The sequence below is a fragment of the Pezoporus occidentalis genome, unplaced genomic scaffold (assembly GCF_034315485.1).
Source record: "Pezoporus occidentalis ecotype Australia unplaced genomic scaffold, CSIRO_AGI_Poc_V1 ctg19, whole genome shotgun sequence".
Lineage (NCBI taxonomy): Eukaryota > Metazoa > Chordata > Aves > Psittaciformes > Psittacidae > Pezoporus > Pezoporus occidentalis.
The window spans coordinates 1,500,414-1,516,733 of NW_026913748.1; the positions used below are offsets into that span (position 1 = coordinate 1,500,414).

The 16,320-nt window shown below is 38.0% G+C and overlaps 1 protein-coding gene across 1 annotated transcript in view; it reads right to left on the bottom strand.

Annotated features, from left to right (window-relative positions):
• MYBPC1 (myosin binding protein C1) overlaps positions 1 to 16,320 on the bottom strand; it is a 76,378-nt gene that overhangs the window by 14,396 nt on the left and 45,662 nt on the right. Inside the window, exons 14-26 of the mRNA XM_062616379.1 lie at positions 15,907 to 16,012; positions 15,436 to 15,602; positions 14,046 to 14,208; positions 12,491 to 12,597; positions 11,112 to 11,245; positions 10,415 to 10,571; positions 9,703 to 9,807; positions 8,871 to 9,059; positions 7,320 to 7,454; positions 3,780 to 3,848; positions 2,465 to 2,632; positions 1,893 to 1,981; positions 344 to 539 (exon numbers count right to left, since the gene is read on the bottom strand). Coding sequence (XP_062472363.1) covers positions 344 to 539; positions 1,893 to 1,981; positions 2,465 to 2,632; positions 3,780 to 3,848; positions 7,320 to 7,454; positions 8,871 to 9,059; positions 9,703 to 9,807; positions 10,415 to 10,571; positions 11,112 to 11,245; positions 12,491 to 12,597; positions 14,046 to 14,208; positions 15,436 to 15,602; positions 15,907 to 16,012 — 1,785 coding nt within the window. The remainder of the gene's footprint in view (positions 1 to 343; positions 540 to 1,892; positions 1,982 to 2,464; positions 2,633 to 3,779; positions 3,849 to 7,319; positions 7,455 to 8,870; positions 9,060 to 9,702; positions 9,808 to 10,414; positions 10,572 to 11,111; positions 11,246 to 12,490; positions 12,598 to 14,045; positions 14,209 to 15,435; positions 15,603 to 15,906; positions 16,013 to 16,320) is intronic.

The window sequence follows — 16,320 nt, forward strand, 5'->3', positions numbered from 1 at the left end:
CTTAGGATTTCTTCCACATTACATATATGGCAAAGTTACTATGAACATACTACCATTTCTGTGTATGGATACCATGCAGTGGGAAAAATCCTGCATCCTGAATAGACAAGAGCATGAAAAGCGTAACAGTGGGGAAAAAAGAGACTGACGTATTCCAACAAACACCAGCCATTGCGTAGGGAGGTTTAGTTAGAGACCACGAACCAATATCCAAATAATTGGACTTGGAGAGTTATCACTGTAAAGAAAGATGTTCTTTGGGATTCCTCTGTTTTCCTATAGCCTTGGAATGGCTGGAGTCTGCTTCTCTGGCATGCACTTATTTCTGTTTCTCAAAACTTACCAACTATCTGAATATCTATCGTAGCTTTGTCCACCAAGTTCTCTACCTCCACTTTCATGTCATATTCTCCAGAGTGGCACCTTTCTGCCTTTCGGATAAAGATGATGGTGTCATTTTCAGTGTTGCGGATGTTGATTTGGTTCTTATCGATTGGAGAACCATTTTTCTCCCATGATACTTTTGCCCTTGGTCTTCCCTGTAAGAAGCCAGGAAAAAAATTGTATACAATTTTGGGAGAGAAAAGGGGGTGGAGAAAAAATTGATTTATTTCCCATTTTTTCCACACAGGAAATAAAAAACATCCTGAAAGAAACAGAGAATTCTTTTTTAAATCGTGTGACATTTGAGTTGCAATTATATTAATTCACCTAAAATTCAGCTTTCTTTCCTTTCTGTTTTTTCCCTTCAGGAGACTGAAAATATTTTCATATTATGGCTAAATTAGACAATCAACTTTATGGATAAATTTGACAATGAATTTCCAATTTTCTAAAAGAAAAAGGAGAAAAATGCAGAAAGTGCAAACCAAAGCATTTTACTCTCTGGAAGAGCCTACGTTCTCTACACTGCCAGTGAAAGATAAAAGAAGTGGGCCACATGTCTAGGCATCCCAAACTCTTTTCTTTCATTGCAAAGAGCAGTTGGAATAGTTGTTAGGTAGGCTGGATTGACATCTCTTGTGTGACATTTTTGTGGGCCTACTCATGCCCAATTTAGATACTTACATCAGAGTGAATTCCACCTGCTTTACTGTGGAATTTGCCTTCCAGAGGCAAACAATTTTTGCCTCCAGAAAGGGTAATCCCACACCTTTTTGAATGCCTTATCTTAGAGAATAACCATACAACATTCCTTTCATTTCTCAAGAGCAGTGTATCTTGCAGTGTATTGCTGATCAAGCTTTTATTAGGCTTTTAACAGCCTTGTAGAAGCCAGATTATGCTCACCCGGTATCTTTAGGTGTGCAGACATGCAATAGAAGTGAATTCTGTAATTCTTGTACTCACAAGAATAAGGACCCTGCAGGTAGATAGGCAGTCACTGTTGTAAAACATATGGGGATGAAGGTGAACACAATGCTATGGAAAAATGTGCTATATCCTTAGAAATAGTAATATTATAGCTGTGTTTTCAAGAATTTGAAAGTTGCAGTTTCTGTAGAAGACAATGAAACTCCTCCTTTTACCTCGCTCATGACCAGAAAATGATTAAATACTATGGTCCCGCTCTTGATGTCGTATCTAACTACTGCCAGGGTAACCATTTTGCAATGTACTTGCAATTAGCTTACATGTAATATCTGCTGTGAGTGTCCTTTGGATGACAGGTGACAAATCATTCTGTCTAAGCTAGTTACCAGATTAATTAATTGATTTAACATAATTTCTTTGGGATGTCAGCATAAAAGCTTTCAAGCACCTGTGTACTTCAGTGTGCTTCCACATCTGCAGACCTTAATTCACTGTCCTATCAAAGTTAACTTAAAATATATTGAAAAGCAGCAGTAAAAGAAAAAGGGTATTTTCTCACCAGTGTTTTGAGTTCTTACCTGGAAAGGAATAACAAGATTCACAGTTTCTCCAACTCTTCGAGTATAGGTTTGCTTTAAGTGTCTCGGTAGACGAATCTTTGGAGGTTCTGAAAAAAGCCAAGAGCTTGTGATTGACATTTATCTTTTGCTCTAACTGGTGGCCATCAGTACAAATAGAAGAGTCTGTGGCCTGCAACTCCCAGAAGAGACCACTGAGTAAGGTATCTTAGATCTCTTGGTCCCACAATGTTACACACTGTCGGGTTTTGTAACAACAAATACTATGGTGGTCAGAATAGGTGAGAAGCTTAGCACAACTTTAAAAAAACAGCATCAAGTTCAAGTTTTGCAGGAAAAAAAAAAAACAAACAAAAAAAAAAACCGCCTTGGAAGCCTGAGCAATAAAATCTTAGAAATAAACAGACAGAACTATGATTTTTCTTTAAAGATGGTTTCATGATTTCTAGCCCGCACACGATGGCTCTGTAAAGCCATATCATCCATTTCCAGTAAGTATTAGCCTTAAAAAGACAGAGCTAAGTATGGAAGCAGAGTGTATTTGTGGATGAGCGTAGGCAGGAGGATCTTACCTATCACTTCCTTGACTAAAATAGGCTGTGGGTGGTACCTAGGCTCACTTTCACCAGCAGCATTCACAGCTTTTACTCTCACAAGGATTTTTGAGCCAGTTGGCAGGCCATTGATAGTAAATTTCGTTTTGTCTGTCAGCTCCGGGTTAGCCACGATCCATTCATCAGCTAGTTTAGGGAAAAGAGGACGGGAGGACGAATCGAAAGAATAGGGAATTATAAATGCATCCATTGCACAGATGAGGAAAATTAGAGAACAGTAACATATACATATAAATGTATATATTTTATTATGCTATCTATTGTATTTTAAATTATATATATTCATTATATTCTAATGAATACTCCTACTTTATGTTTATTATTATGCTATAACATGATATTGATGCACTTTCATATGTAGGAAGAATGTTTCAAACCTTAAAGGGTTTCTGCTGATTATATATTTAGATAAATAAATGTTTTTAGAGTGTGTCTATCAATTAATTATACCAGAGAGAAAACTGATTAGTTTTTAAATTCAGCTGATAGAAACAAGGGGGACATGAGTATATTTCCAAAAGCACTCATCATTCCTGTAACAGTTTCCTCGGAGAGAAATGAGTTCCACAGTTAATTTCAACCAGTACTGAATACCCTTGAAAGTACTACTGAGAGTCCAGAGATGAGAGAAGCACAGAATATTTACAAATTGCAATGAAATGTCATCTGCCCGCATTTAAAATGCATTTAAATAATGAGTGCTCTGTCCGAATTATTCACTTTTATCACAGCATTCTTGGATTGTTTTTATCCTGCCCGCAGGCAGATCACATAGAGTGATCATAGCAGTTCAGTCTTTCAGAAAAGCTCCAGTTACAAGCCATATTTTCTTTTCCAACCTGTCCTCCAAACATAGATTGCTTTATCACTGCAGGTACCTTGACATTTGGAGTCAGTAGCAAGTCAGTATCAATACACAACAATTATGTAAAGACAGCATTATAAAATTGGCACAGAAGACAAGAGAACTATTATAAACTACAGAGCCCCGCAGACTTAGAGCACAATACTGGGGTACATTTTCTTAACTCTATGTCTTACTTTTAGGAATTAAGTTCTCCTTTAAGCTGTTTCTTTCAGCTTCTAACAGAAGAGGATTGGAATCAATGTCTGTTTCCTAAGCACCTCACCCTCCCCCCTTGCAGCATGGACGGTAGCTAATTCGTTATAAGCTGTTGCCCCAGATATTCCCTCTCAGAAATTTAACTTTACTTCTATGAAGAGATTTTTTTTCTTTCGTTAAAGAAGACATATCCTTTGTTGAATACTTTACCTTCCACGTTAAAAGGTGGCTCCAGCAATTCCTCAGACAGATCTGTCGATATACCTTGTGAGAATCCATCTTTAAAATTAATCAGAGACACCCACTTTCACACAGATGGAGCATTTTGTCAGTGGTTAGCAATTCCTGTTAGTAAGTATGCAAAGATAGATGCTGGGCTTTTAAGATATAGAGGTCCTGTATTTAGGGAGACTGCAGGGAGGAAAGAGATGGGAGGAAGGCATCTAGATCAAAGAACAGTTATGAGGGATGCTCACAGGAAAGCTAAAGCAAAAAGGAAAAGGAGGAGATAAAGTTGTTTGTGTTGATTTTTTTTCCTTTGGGCCTGATCACAGCCCTGGAAAGATGAAAAGGAGAAGACAAAAGGAACACTTGGAAGAGAGAAATGAAACAAAATGATGATGGGACAAAAGGTACAAGGAGAAGAAAACACATCATAGAAGAGCGAAGAAATTCAGAGAAGAGTTCTGAGTAAGAGAGATAGAAAGAAGGGAAGTCTTGGAAAAAACCTTGGGGAAACAGAGGAAGAGAACACATTTAACTAAGGCAACATAGAAAGAAAAGTAAAGAAGGCTAAAACCATGGATGATGACAGATACGATATAACCAGTAAGGCTTTATTTCCTGGACAAAGCTCTTACTGCCCTGGATTTCCTGGAATCTTGCCCTTAACTATTTTCAGGATAATAAAAATACTATTCTAGTATCTATACATAGTCCTGGATGGGAACACTGGCAAAGATCTCAGCCAACTGTCTCCCAATGCTTATTTACTAGCTAGGAAAACAGATCATCTGCAGATACAATGGCCCTTTAAAGGCAGATAAACATAGTGTCTTAGGGAAAACTATGGCCAAGCTCCTCAGGCTACCTTTGAAACTTCACACAAGAACCAATTGAAAACATACTTTACTTGGAACTGACTTCTCCAGTGTCAACAAGATTTGGTCTACTACACATCACCACAGGAAGAGGTTCAAGTCAAATGTTGTAAACTAGCTGGGAGTTCTCTGGTCGCATTATTCACACCTATACAATGCAAAATCCAGACGCTCATGATGAAACTCCAGTTCAGTGATACACAGAGAGCTGTTAAAGGTCCTACCATAGCTAAGGAAGTCCAAGAGTACACCATGTTGATCAAGTTATGAGGTTCAGACTAAAGGGAAACACCAATTTTTGTGAAGCCAAACCAATGCTCATGGTACACTACTCTTCTAAATGATAGTTATATATATATATATATTTATATATAGTCTTCCTATTTTCATCTTGTGATTTCTCCTAATGATTGCTATGATAAGGAAGCCTCAAAAAAGGCTTCTTTAAAACTACTCCAGTGACAATGATAAAGGAATGGAGAAGGTAAAACCAAATCAGTTTACAAACAGATAACTAAAAGAAAAGAACAACAGAATGAATATAGACAGCCATTAAAAGTACCTTGAAATTAAGGAGAGTTATGAAAAATTATAGAATAAATTAGTTTGAGGCAGAACAGGCACTGAAAGGACTGAGAAAAGGAGGCACTATGATATCGCAAGAAATAAAAACAGGACTGAACACAAAGAAAAGGATGTATATTCCAATAAAGCATCTTAATTGGTATTTTCTACTAAGATTGCTTCTTCCTAACCATTTTCATAACATATATACATAAATAGTGTCAATTTTGTATATATAGATGTATATGCATATATAGGAGGCATATATAGATATACATAAACACTCAGAAAGCTATGTAAAATACATTGTACCCATTGTATTTTAACTGAGGTGGGTAACAATAAAATGACAGACTTCACTGCCATTTTGTTGTATCTTCATAGGTTTAAAACCTATCTGAAAAAAAAGAAGAGAGTAAAGAATTTGTTCCATTCAAAAAGTATACAGTCATCTTCTGAGTAACAGTCTTTAAAGGACAAAGTTGGAAGATTCCTCTAAACCCCTAGTTTTCACTAGTGTATATATATAGCACTTTTAGCTTTTCCCCCACTATCCTACCAGTGCTAAACAGAGCATAACATACAGCATACACCGAGGTCCTCACATTGTCATCCCCCTTTATATTCCCATACATCTTGCCTGCCCAATGGAGACATTATTGGAATGCTGCATCTTGATGTAAGACTGCATGCTTACTCATTCTGAGCTGTTCCCACAGCTCCCTCCCAGTATACAAGGAAAACCTTTCCTACCATTCCAGCTGTTGTCTGCCTTCAGGTAATCTTCTCCAGACCTCTGAGCTTCTTGCAGTCTGTTCCTGCTCCTTACGGATATTCAGCTCAATACTACAAGATGCTGAGTGCTCCTGAGAAAAGCCAGTGGTTCTTCTTCACCCCCTCTCCCACTCATCTGAGAGAGGCAAGGGAACTCTGCTCCTGTCGGGTCTGACCACTTTTGTGAACTACTGTTTTCCTTGATTGTCTGAACTTAAAACACGTCACAGTGTGAACGACAAGTTCTGCCATCTACCTCTTGTCTCCAGGCTGCGGACTGCAGTCATGAAAAGATTTTGTTGAAATAAATGCCTTTATGAAGAAAGGTGTCCAACACATCACTTGATTTACAGTGCAGTTAAGAGGAACAGCGAGCAGAGTTGAAGATAACTATGTTGCTTTCATCCAAATACAACAATGCTGGAGTCCCACTGATGAGCGTTTTGCCTACAGATGCTGGGTATTGTGCATACCACTTCAAGCTCTTTGATACTTACCCAGGTGTTGGTGGGTTTTAATTTTTGTAAATAGGCTTCGTTTGATGCCAGTTTAGAAGAAAATCTGCTGGAAAACACTGAGTTTCTGCTGCTTGACCACCAAAGGCTTTTAGTTGTAAGATATAAATTATATTTCCCTATATTCCTTGTGTAAGGTTTCCCTATTCCTTCATAAGTTTATTCTCTTACATCTCTCTTATGTCTTACTCCTTCAGTTTTGTATAGATTTATGTCCTAGATGGACATAGTTAAAGATCTTGAAACTAACTACACTGAAACACTGGAGAAATTCAAAATCAATACATGAGCTCTGCATGCCCAGGAAACTTCTACAGTCAGCTATTGGAGAGGCTCTCTGTCCTCAGTATTGGGAACTGGCACTTGAAGTAGCCAATTAGTAGTAATGTCAGGATAGGGATTACAACACTGAGGATCGACTGTCCCTAAAACCCAGCCAAGCTGCACATATTTGGGACCACACATTTCCTATCCATTCATCCATCCACTCTTTACTGCATTGACTTCATTCAGGTCAAAAAAGAGGAAAGTTATTCATACAGTGCTTGGTAGACTACAATAGAGTATATGGCTTTTGATTTGTATTTCAGATCAAATGTAAGATGTGTTGAACTGCAATCAGTGGGTGGGACCTGGAATACAAACCAAACAAAGCCTGTGAAACCCCTGCTCTTGAAGTTTTCTGACTGATTAGTTTCTGCCTTAAAGTGAAAGGATCTAATACCTGTAGAGAAAAAGATGGAGAAAGTCTCACCTACTTACACTGTGAGTAACATACCACAGTCATTGTCACTTACTTCCTTCAAAGCAGTACTCTACAACATAGCCGTCTAAACCTGCTGCTCCAATGTGGTCTGGTGGCCTCCATTTCATTGTAACTGAGGTATCAGTCACTCCGTCCACTGCCAGGAGAGTTGGTGGGCTAGTAACAGCTGAAGCAAGCAGGCAGAGGGGAGAAGGCAGAAAAACGTGTTACAGTTAAGTTTATGCTTATGGTGTGTATTCCTCTAATTAAGCATCATAGGTGACAGGCTATATCCTGCCTAAGAGGCATTTCCAGTCACGTCTGCCACATCTTTCCCAATTAGGACCAAACTAGAAGAAGCAGGTATCTCATCCCGTATCTTCTCACAGCCTGACCCAGAGTTAAATTCCTCCTGCTGAGGAATGAGAAGGACAGAGGGGTGGAAAGCAGAGCAGAGAAGTTGTGAGTAGTGTATTCTACGAATGCAAGTGTCTTCTGGCAAGAGGAGAGCACCTTCTAGCAATAACAACCACCATCTTCCTTCTCCTCTGCATTGTGGGGCTGCCACTGAGCAAAGTGGGAACCTTTGCTGGCCTACAGAACAAGACACCTTTCTTTTACAGGGGTTTGTGGTTATCATAATAGTTAGATAATGTTTCTTTATATGAAAAGGCCACCAAATCAGTCTGTCACTAGGTGAATGGCAAGGCCCTATAGCTGTTACATTAATATAAAGCAGTAAAATGACACGCAGAATAGTATAAAATATGATCTAGCCTAATCTGGATATAGAAAATATGTGATACCTTTTTGGGAAAAAAGGCTCTACTTCAACTAATGGATATCCATGAGGCAGAGAGAGAAATTAGGAGCTATTCAAATGTATCTCATCCTATCATTTATTACAGTATTATGCAAATTCACTTACTTCTTCCATAGCTTTCTATCTTTATGACAGATTGCATGCATGTGGGGATTTTAATGGAAATATATGGATTATTTGTGAATGCTTGTATATTTTAAATGTCAAGCTATTATGTAACAGCAAAACAAGTACTGAAACATGAAAGAAGTCTCATTTTCATACAGAACAGCCTGCAAATAGTGATCTTCAGACTTCTGATCAGTTCTGATCATGTTTTGGCCAAAAGGCAGTGCCTGATGGAATTTACAGAGGAGAAAGACACACAAAACAGCAAAGACTATAATCCATCATCCTTATCAATTCTCTGAACTGTCAGTTTGACTGGCAATAGCTTCATGCTATTCTCTCAAGAGGTACCTAGACAGATACACAAGAACATGGAACTATTAGTTCTGGTCCTTAAAACATATTGGCCATAGTATTGATCATATCAGGCTCACCTACAGCAAGTCACTGTTTTATTTTAGTTCACCTTTTTTCTGTCTATATGTCTTTGTTTCTTGTTTATAAAAGAGTATAAATCCTTCAGGGATAGACATATAGTTTTGGCATCACCTGATAAAGACCTGAGCAGCACAAGTGCAACAAGAGCTACAGTTATATAATTAGATGACTGTAATAATGTATTAATGGTAACTTTCTAAATGCATGTTTATTTCTGTGTTTTTGATTACTTACCCAAAGGAACAAAGGACTTGGAAGGCATACTTGGTTTGGAAATGCCTATTGCATTAACAGCAAATACACGGACCTCATAAGCAACACCTTCAATCATCTTCTTTGGCTCAAAAGTTGTTTCTTTTATCAATTCAAAATTCAACCTCATCCACCTGGAGCTTTGTTTCTTTTTTCTTTCAATGAAATATCCTATTGACCAAACAAAATTTTATTATAGTGAGTGGTGGCATAAATCTCAGTAGTGAGTGGTCTATTTTCTGACTGCCCATTGCCATATTTTCAGGATAAACCTCAACATGCCCTTCTAGCTGTAGAATGGTTTATAGTTAAGTTTTACCCATTGCAAGCTGTCTGATACTCACCTGTTTGCTTGGCTTTCACAGACATGCATGAGTTTATTTTGGACTTCGCTTACAGCACCACTGTATGTAGCTCACAGGGAAAAGGGCCTGATTCTGCTGGCCTCAGGGTCCCTTTGACTTTCCTCTCAGTTCAGTGTATTAGCGTATACTACAATTTACTCAGTAAATTGTTTCTGAAATTCCTGCTACCATTCAAACAGACTAACTGTTCAAAGTTTGGTAGTATAAAAGGTTGTCTTTCAACGAGTGGGATTGATAATGGGACAACATGCAAAATGACAAACCTCGAACCATTAGAAAAACAAGTATATGGTAAGTTGAAGATTGGGTAGAACATTCCTGCAACTGGATAATCAAATTACAACTCTCCAGGGACTGAGCTAAGTGCTGATCTTATTGTGTCCATTATCTGGGATATGTTTCTTTTGTCTATATTAAAACATCACCACAAAAAGAAGAAAAGTACGTACCTAAGATGGGTGATCCACCATCATTTGCTGGAGGTTCCCAGGTCATAACACACCAGTCTTCACCCACCTCAGTCACGTTTGGTGCTTGAGGAGGATCAGGTACATCTGTTGTACACAAAGTAAATATTAATTAATTAATGAAATATTTTTTTATTCTTTTGCATAGATTGAATAAAAAATGAATATTTTTGAGGTGCAGCAGGAGTTCCAAATGAGGAGAGGAAGAAGGTCTTTGTGGATCCTGTCAGGTAGTTAGGAACAGATAAATGCAAAGCTCTTCAGCACACTCAGGACTCTCAAGAGGCACTTGAGGATGTGTGATAAGACAGAACCCACAGCCACATGAAGAATGGAGAGTGTTAAGGAGTGTTAAGGACATCCTGAGGCAGCTGCCCTTGCAACATGAGATGTCAGGGGGGTGATAATTAACTCCTGCTTAAATCCCATGCTAAGCCTCTGTGTCCTTCAGTAAAATATCCTTTCACCTCAATTTCACATCTGAAAATGAGGACAAACAGGGAAATTGAAGTTTCCTGAGAATCTACAACAATTTGGTTGCTAGGGAGGACAGCATTTACAGAATCCCCTTAAACAGAGGAAGAAGAATCTGTCTCTGATTGGGGTGCGGAAAAGTAGCATTCTCCGAGATGCGTATATTGAAAAGGGTTGTGATAAAAGACATGGCTCATGTGCACTATTTCACATGACTTACCAACCACTTTAATGTTGATTAGAGCTGTGTCTTCTCCAGCCTCATTTTTTAATGTTATTCTGAAAGGACCTGAATCTTCCCTCTCAGCTGCATCAATGACCAGACAGCTGCTGTCTGGGTATGTTTCTGCCCGTATTCTTCCACTGTCTGTGATCCCCTAGGAATCAAAAGAAACAGAGGGAAAAATTTTATTTTCTGGGTTGAAGAATCAAAACACTCAAACATCCAAATCCAAATGCAGCACAGGACACTTCATCAAAAAAGCTGAAACACCAGTAAGAAAAAACACTCTAAAAGCTCCAAATTTCAGCCACCTAATGATCACAAAAATGAAAATAATAACTGAGGGACAAATAAATAACTTTAAAATATGGTAACTGGGCAATCTGTACAGTAGAAGTAGCCATTTGGTAGGTTTTCACTAGGTTTCACCTGCATCTCATACGTCCCTCTCCTTTACAATTTATTTATAGCAAACCCATATTTTTTCCTTCATTAATGTCAGGCTTTCCTCAAAAAGAGCCCCAAAATACTGAATATTTATCCATCTTACCCTTCAGTTTTGAGTGAGAAGAGTTTTTGCATGTCCTCCTTGTTTTCTGCCATTAATGCAATGTCTTCACAAGGACAAAGGTTATTGTTTTTTAAGGAAAAGGCCCCTTGTTAAGCTAAAGAAACATCTATAATGACAATGTACCTTGTCTCCTCTACTCCACACGACTTTTGGAGTTGGCTCACCAGTGATAGGGATCTCAAGTCTTAGTTTGCTTCCTGCCACTACTGTCACAGTGTTATTTTCCCCAAGACCATCCAGGTGGAGTTTAGGAGGATCTGAAAAAGGAGAGATTGTCCAAATTTGCTGTGTGACTGCCAGTCTGAGAGCTCACTGACTTGGGAAAGGTCTGCAACATAGAGAAACATTCTCTATGTATTTTCCTGGTATTATTAGTCGACTGATTTTTTGTGTGGAAGAAAATTTGTGAAGAAAATTTCTTTTAACAAAGTAGTTGTCTGATGAAAAATAAATCATGCTACCATAGACATTTTGGAGTAGTAAAACCATTGAAAACAGTAAATCTATCTTCCTGGGGCAGAATGATGAGTATTCAGGTAACTTCTGAGAGATGTTTCCTCTAAGTGGTTCTTAAGAATTTCCATTGCAGGCTTTCTACAGCACTTTTTACCATGCTTCTGACATCACTGTTCTTACAGTTAAAATCCTTTTTCTGAAAATTAAGTGGTCACATTTTTGTACCCCATGTGTACAGGGAACAACTGATGAATACCCTCTTACAACTTTTATTTAATTGGAAGTTATATCTATTGGAAGTAGACATACCCCTCAAGTACCCCTTCCTTCTTCGTTCTCTATAAATGCTGCCAATGTTTGTTTTTTTTAACACGGATATCCCATTTCTTTCAGCTTCAATTACAGAACATATTTGCTAAAACTTTGATCATTTATACTGCTCTCCTTTTGACTTCCAAATTGCTGATTCCAGTTAAAAGCCAGTGAGGTGTTGTCTTGGGAAGTGTCAATGCTTTGTTTAATTTTTGTTCAGAAGACTGGGATTATTAACAAGCCTTCTGTTTTGCTGAGTGAAGAAAAGCTGGCCAGAAGCATTGTGCTGTCTAGATATCAGTTAATGTATTTAGGGAATCAGTTAATGTATTTAGGGAATAGGCAAATATGTACCTATTCTACTACTCTTTTATCAAACTAAATCACATTTCACAATGTTAGCAAGCCAATTCTTCAAAGAAGACAACACTGTATATCTGAAAAGAGGATAGCAACACAGACTTTTAATAGTGGTTTAGGTTTAGGAATTCAGCATCAATAAGCCTTCCTCATTAGCTCCCCTAAGCTTGTAAACTGTGAGCAGGTCTTGAGCACAGGCATAGCACTCTGACTAACTCACTTGAACTTTGCAAAAGGAGCAGGTTGGTTTTCTCTGGTGGATGCCTGCTCAGAGGAAACAAGCTGATTGTAATCAAGGATATTTCACACTGCCTTTAATTTCTAAAGGTCAGAGAAAGAGATGTTGTATCCAAGTCATTGTGCCAAGTACTTACCCACAACATGTACTTTGCATGGAATATTAATATTGTAGGCATCTGGTACAAACATGTATTCACCCTCATCATCAACAGCAGCACTTGCTATAACAAATCTGTGGATTCTGTAAAAAGGTGGAAAAAAAAAGCGGTCTAAATTATTTTTGAAGACTTTGAAGCTATGAGATAAAATCTGTAAAAAGCTTAGGAGATCTGTGCAAGTGTGTAAAATTACTGTCTAAAAATCATTTGCTGGCTGCTTAGTGGTGTTTTAGCTGATTAAATACTGTGTGATTTGTACAAAACATTATTGAGACAACCACCAAATAATGTAAGCAATTTTAATATTTTTTTGTTCGAACACAGAGCTAAAAAAATACAGGAGTGCAATCTCTGACACAGGGATTTTATGCTGCTGCCATTAAATTGTAAGTTGGTTATTCAAGAAGAAATCTTTAGGTGATCCCATTGTGGGAATATTCTGACTTGTTAGCAATCTTTGTGATAGGATCCAATATACTATTTGTTTGCCAGAATAAAGAAATGGGTGAGCAAAGCATATACTGCTCTTACTGCTTAACCGTGACTTCCAATATGATGATATTTTTGCTCTCCTATGACCTGCTGTGCTAAGCTCTGTTCCCTTCTTGCTCCTTTTTCCCTCACCTTGCCCTATGGGCCTATGTGGGTTGTGGGGAGTATATTCAGCTTATGTCCCTTACTACAACTGAGACAGCATTAGGGAGTCTATGCAAACATTTTACAGCCTGTTGAGGAATGGAGGGCTGGAGCACCTCTCCTATTAGAACAGGCTGAGAAAGTTGGGATTGTTCAGTCTGAAGAAGAGAAAGCTTTGGGAGACTTTAGTGAAGCTTCCAGTACCTAAAGGGGACCTACAAGAAATCCGAGAGCGACTTTTTACAAGGGCATATGATGATCATATGAGGGGAAATGGCATTAAACTGATAGAAGGGAGATGATCCTTACAAGGGCATTTCCCAGTTGTACGAATGGTCTGCTAAACTGAAGTGAAGGAGATATCATTAGAAGTAGGAGATTTTTGTTTGGTTTGGGGTGTTTTTTTTGGTTTTGTTTTAGTTGTTGTTTTTTGATTGATTAGTTTTGGTTGTTTTCTTTGTTTGTTGCTTGCTTGTTTTTCTCTAAACTGACAAACTTTCCATGAAAGTTTTTTTCCGTAAAAAAGGACGGATTAGAAATGCAAAGGGATCTGATATCTCCAAATACTTTACAGAGATACACGTTCTGAGTTGACATAAACATAATCTATCAGAAAACCATTTAAAAGCTATGTGCTAACCGCAACAGCAATGTCAAGAAAAATTAATAGCTTTATCTTAGGTGGATCAAGGATTTGATGATTGTCCTCCACAGCCAAAAGACACACAATGACAGGAGGCAAGGAGACATGGCTTTCATGATGATAAAAACAAATATGTTTGAGGGACAGAGGAGAGGCTTGGTTACCAGATAATTTTCAGTGAACTAGCACACATATTGGCACATCTCTACAGTATCGTTACATCAAAGTCAAGTCAATACCCAAGAGGCTTACCTTCCTTTGTGATAAAGCTTTACACGATCACTAGCTTCAACCAGTTGACCATTTTTGTACCATTTTCCTTCCACGTTCTCAGATATCTCACACTTCAGGTGGATTTCCTGTCCAAGCCTCACAGTCTGGTCTTCGAGTGCAAGTGATATCTTCAGTGGTCTCACTTAGGAAAACAGAAGCAGAGATATTAGTGCTAATATCAAACAATAGCTCATGGTTCTGTCACAGAGCAGCTACTAGCCATCACAATAGTCTTGAAATCAGAAAAATACCTCCAATATTAAAGTTCTCAAGTCAATTTATGTAAGCTACATAAATTAACCTCTTTTCATATAGCCTGATGCTGTAGGGTGATCCAAAATACCCATGTCCTTACTGGCGAAACTCCATGAGTATTTCTAGTAGAAGAACTAAGCCCAGGAGCATAACTTTAATGCTGTCCCCTCTCTGGTGTTTAGTTGCTGGAGGTAGGGTGTTCCTATCCACCAGAGTCCAGTAAGAAACTTTCAAGAGGTGAAAGACCTGTGTCCCCAGACCTATGCACTAGAAAGGTTACAACCCACGTTTCCTGTCATCTAACAGTTTCCTAGCTGCTCTCATAGTTCTCCCAGCTGATCTGAGATACTCTGGAGACTTACCAAAGTCTTTCACCACAAGTGGGGACTGTAGTTATCAATCCGTTCTGTCAGGCTAGTAGAAAAAGCTGACTGGCCAGTAAGCTTAACTTCACATACACTAATTGATACTAATTTGATAACAGAACAGCATGATTTGGCTGTGCTTAGGATGCCAATTTGTACAAAAAAAGTCAAAACAATATTACCAAAAAAAGTCAAAACATAGTATTACAAAACAGCGTCTGTTTACATATAATAACTTTAGAGGACGGACACACACATTTAGCTAAAAAACACAGGCATTTAAAAAAGATATTGCACAAACAATTCTTAGGAAGCTACATAGTCATGTGTTTGGGCCTGTGAGTTCAGGCCAAGTGACGCTGATGCTTTTGAACAGTATTCCCAGTTACAGAACTGCTTATTTTTTCCAACTTTTTTTTTTTTTTCTGATTTTGATTAAAAAGCCATGATTTGGCTTTCCTGTGAAAATCTGAAAGGATTAAAGGAAGGTGGCTACTTTGCTTGAAGATTTCACTTTGTTGACCTATTATATATTTGGAGGGATAGCTTGGTTTTCCATCTTTATGGTGTTACAGAACATTTTCAACCAGGACCAGGACTAGTTCATTGCCTGTTACTGCAAAGTCTAAAAGAAAGTTACTGTTCTGGAGATTGGCAGCAGAAATACTAGTATCAAGTTAATTCTCCCTTTAAAGCCCCAGGAAAAGGCTTTGACATATGAACTTAAGAGCAAGATGGATGATACTTACAATCAACTGAAAGCTTAGCTTCTGATTGGCCTCCAGTTGTCATTACTGAGTAAGTTGCATTGTCATTTTTCGCAGCTTCCTCTATGACCAAAGTGTGTTTTTTGCCCTCAACCTTGATTCGATACCGAGACTTAGGATCATCGGTAAGTTCTACACCATTTCTAAACCTAATGGAAAACAAATAATGATAATTTTTCCAATAGAATTCCTGTGCAAATAAGACTCCTGTAGACTGAAACTTCCAGAGAAAACTTTATAAGACTTAAGGCACAAGAAAATGTTAAACAAACTCATCCATGAATTTCTAAGGATAGTTTTGCTGTTGATACATTTTTTAACAAAGTTTTCTTGAGATTTACTTAATTCTCAGGTTTACTGGTATAGAGAAAGCTGTCCCCATTTTTGCCAACAATTCAAATATTCTGGGGTTTATTCTCAAGTAAAACAGTATCAGTTCAAAGTGTGGCTTACCATTTCACATTTGCATTTTCCTCAGACACTTCACAGCTCAGTTCTACTCGTTCACCAACATAGGTACTGGTATCCTCCAGACCTTTGGTCACCAAAATTGGAGGATCTTTGGAAAGAGTAAATTGCTCAATTACAATCTGAGAGAGAAAACTAAGTGAAAGAGCTTTTCAATATCATGCTATAGAAGACAATACGAGTTTAAAATTCTAATATTAGTCTCAGTGCACTTCTGCTTTTGAAAAGTCATTCCTTGTGAAGATGTGAGTAGGAAAAGTGACAAATAAAAAAAATAACATTTGTTCAGGTTAATTCCTGCCTTGCATCCTGTTTTATTGATAGTTTGTCCAAACAGATGAAGAGAAGCTGACATTTCCCACTTGCCTCCCATAGAACCCTCTCATAAAGCTGTATTTT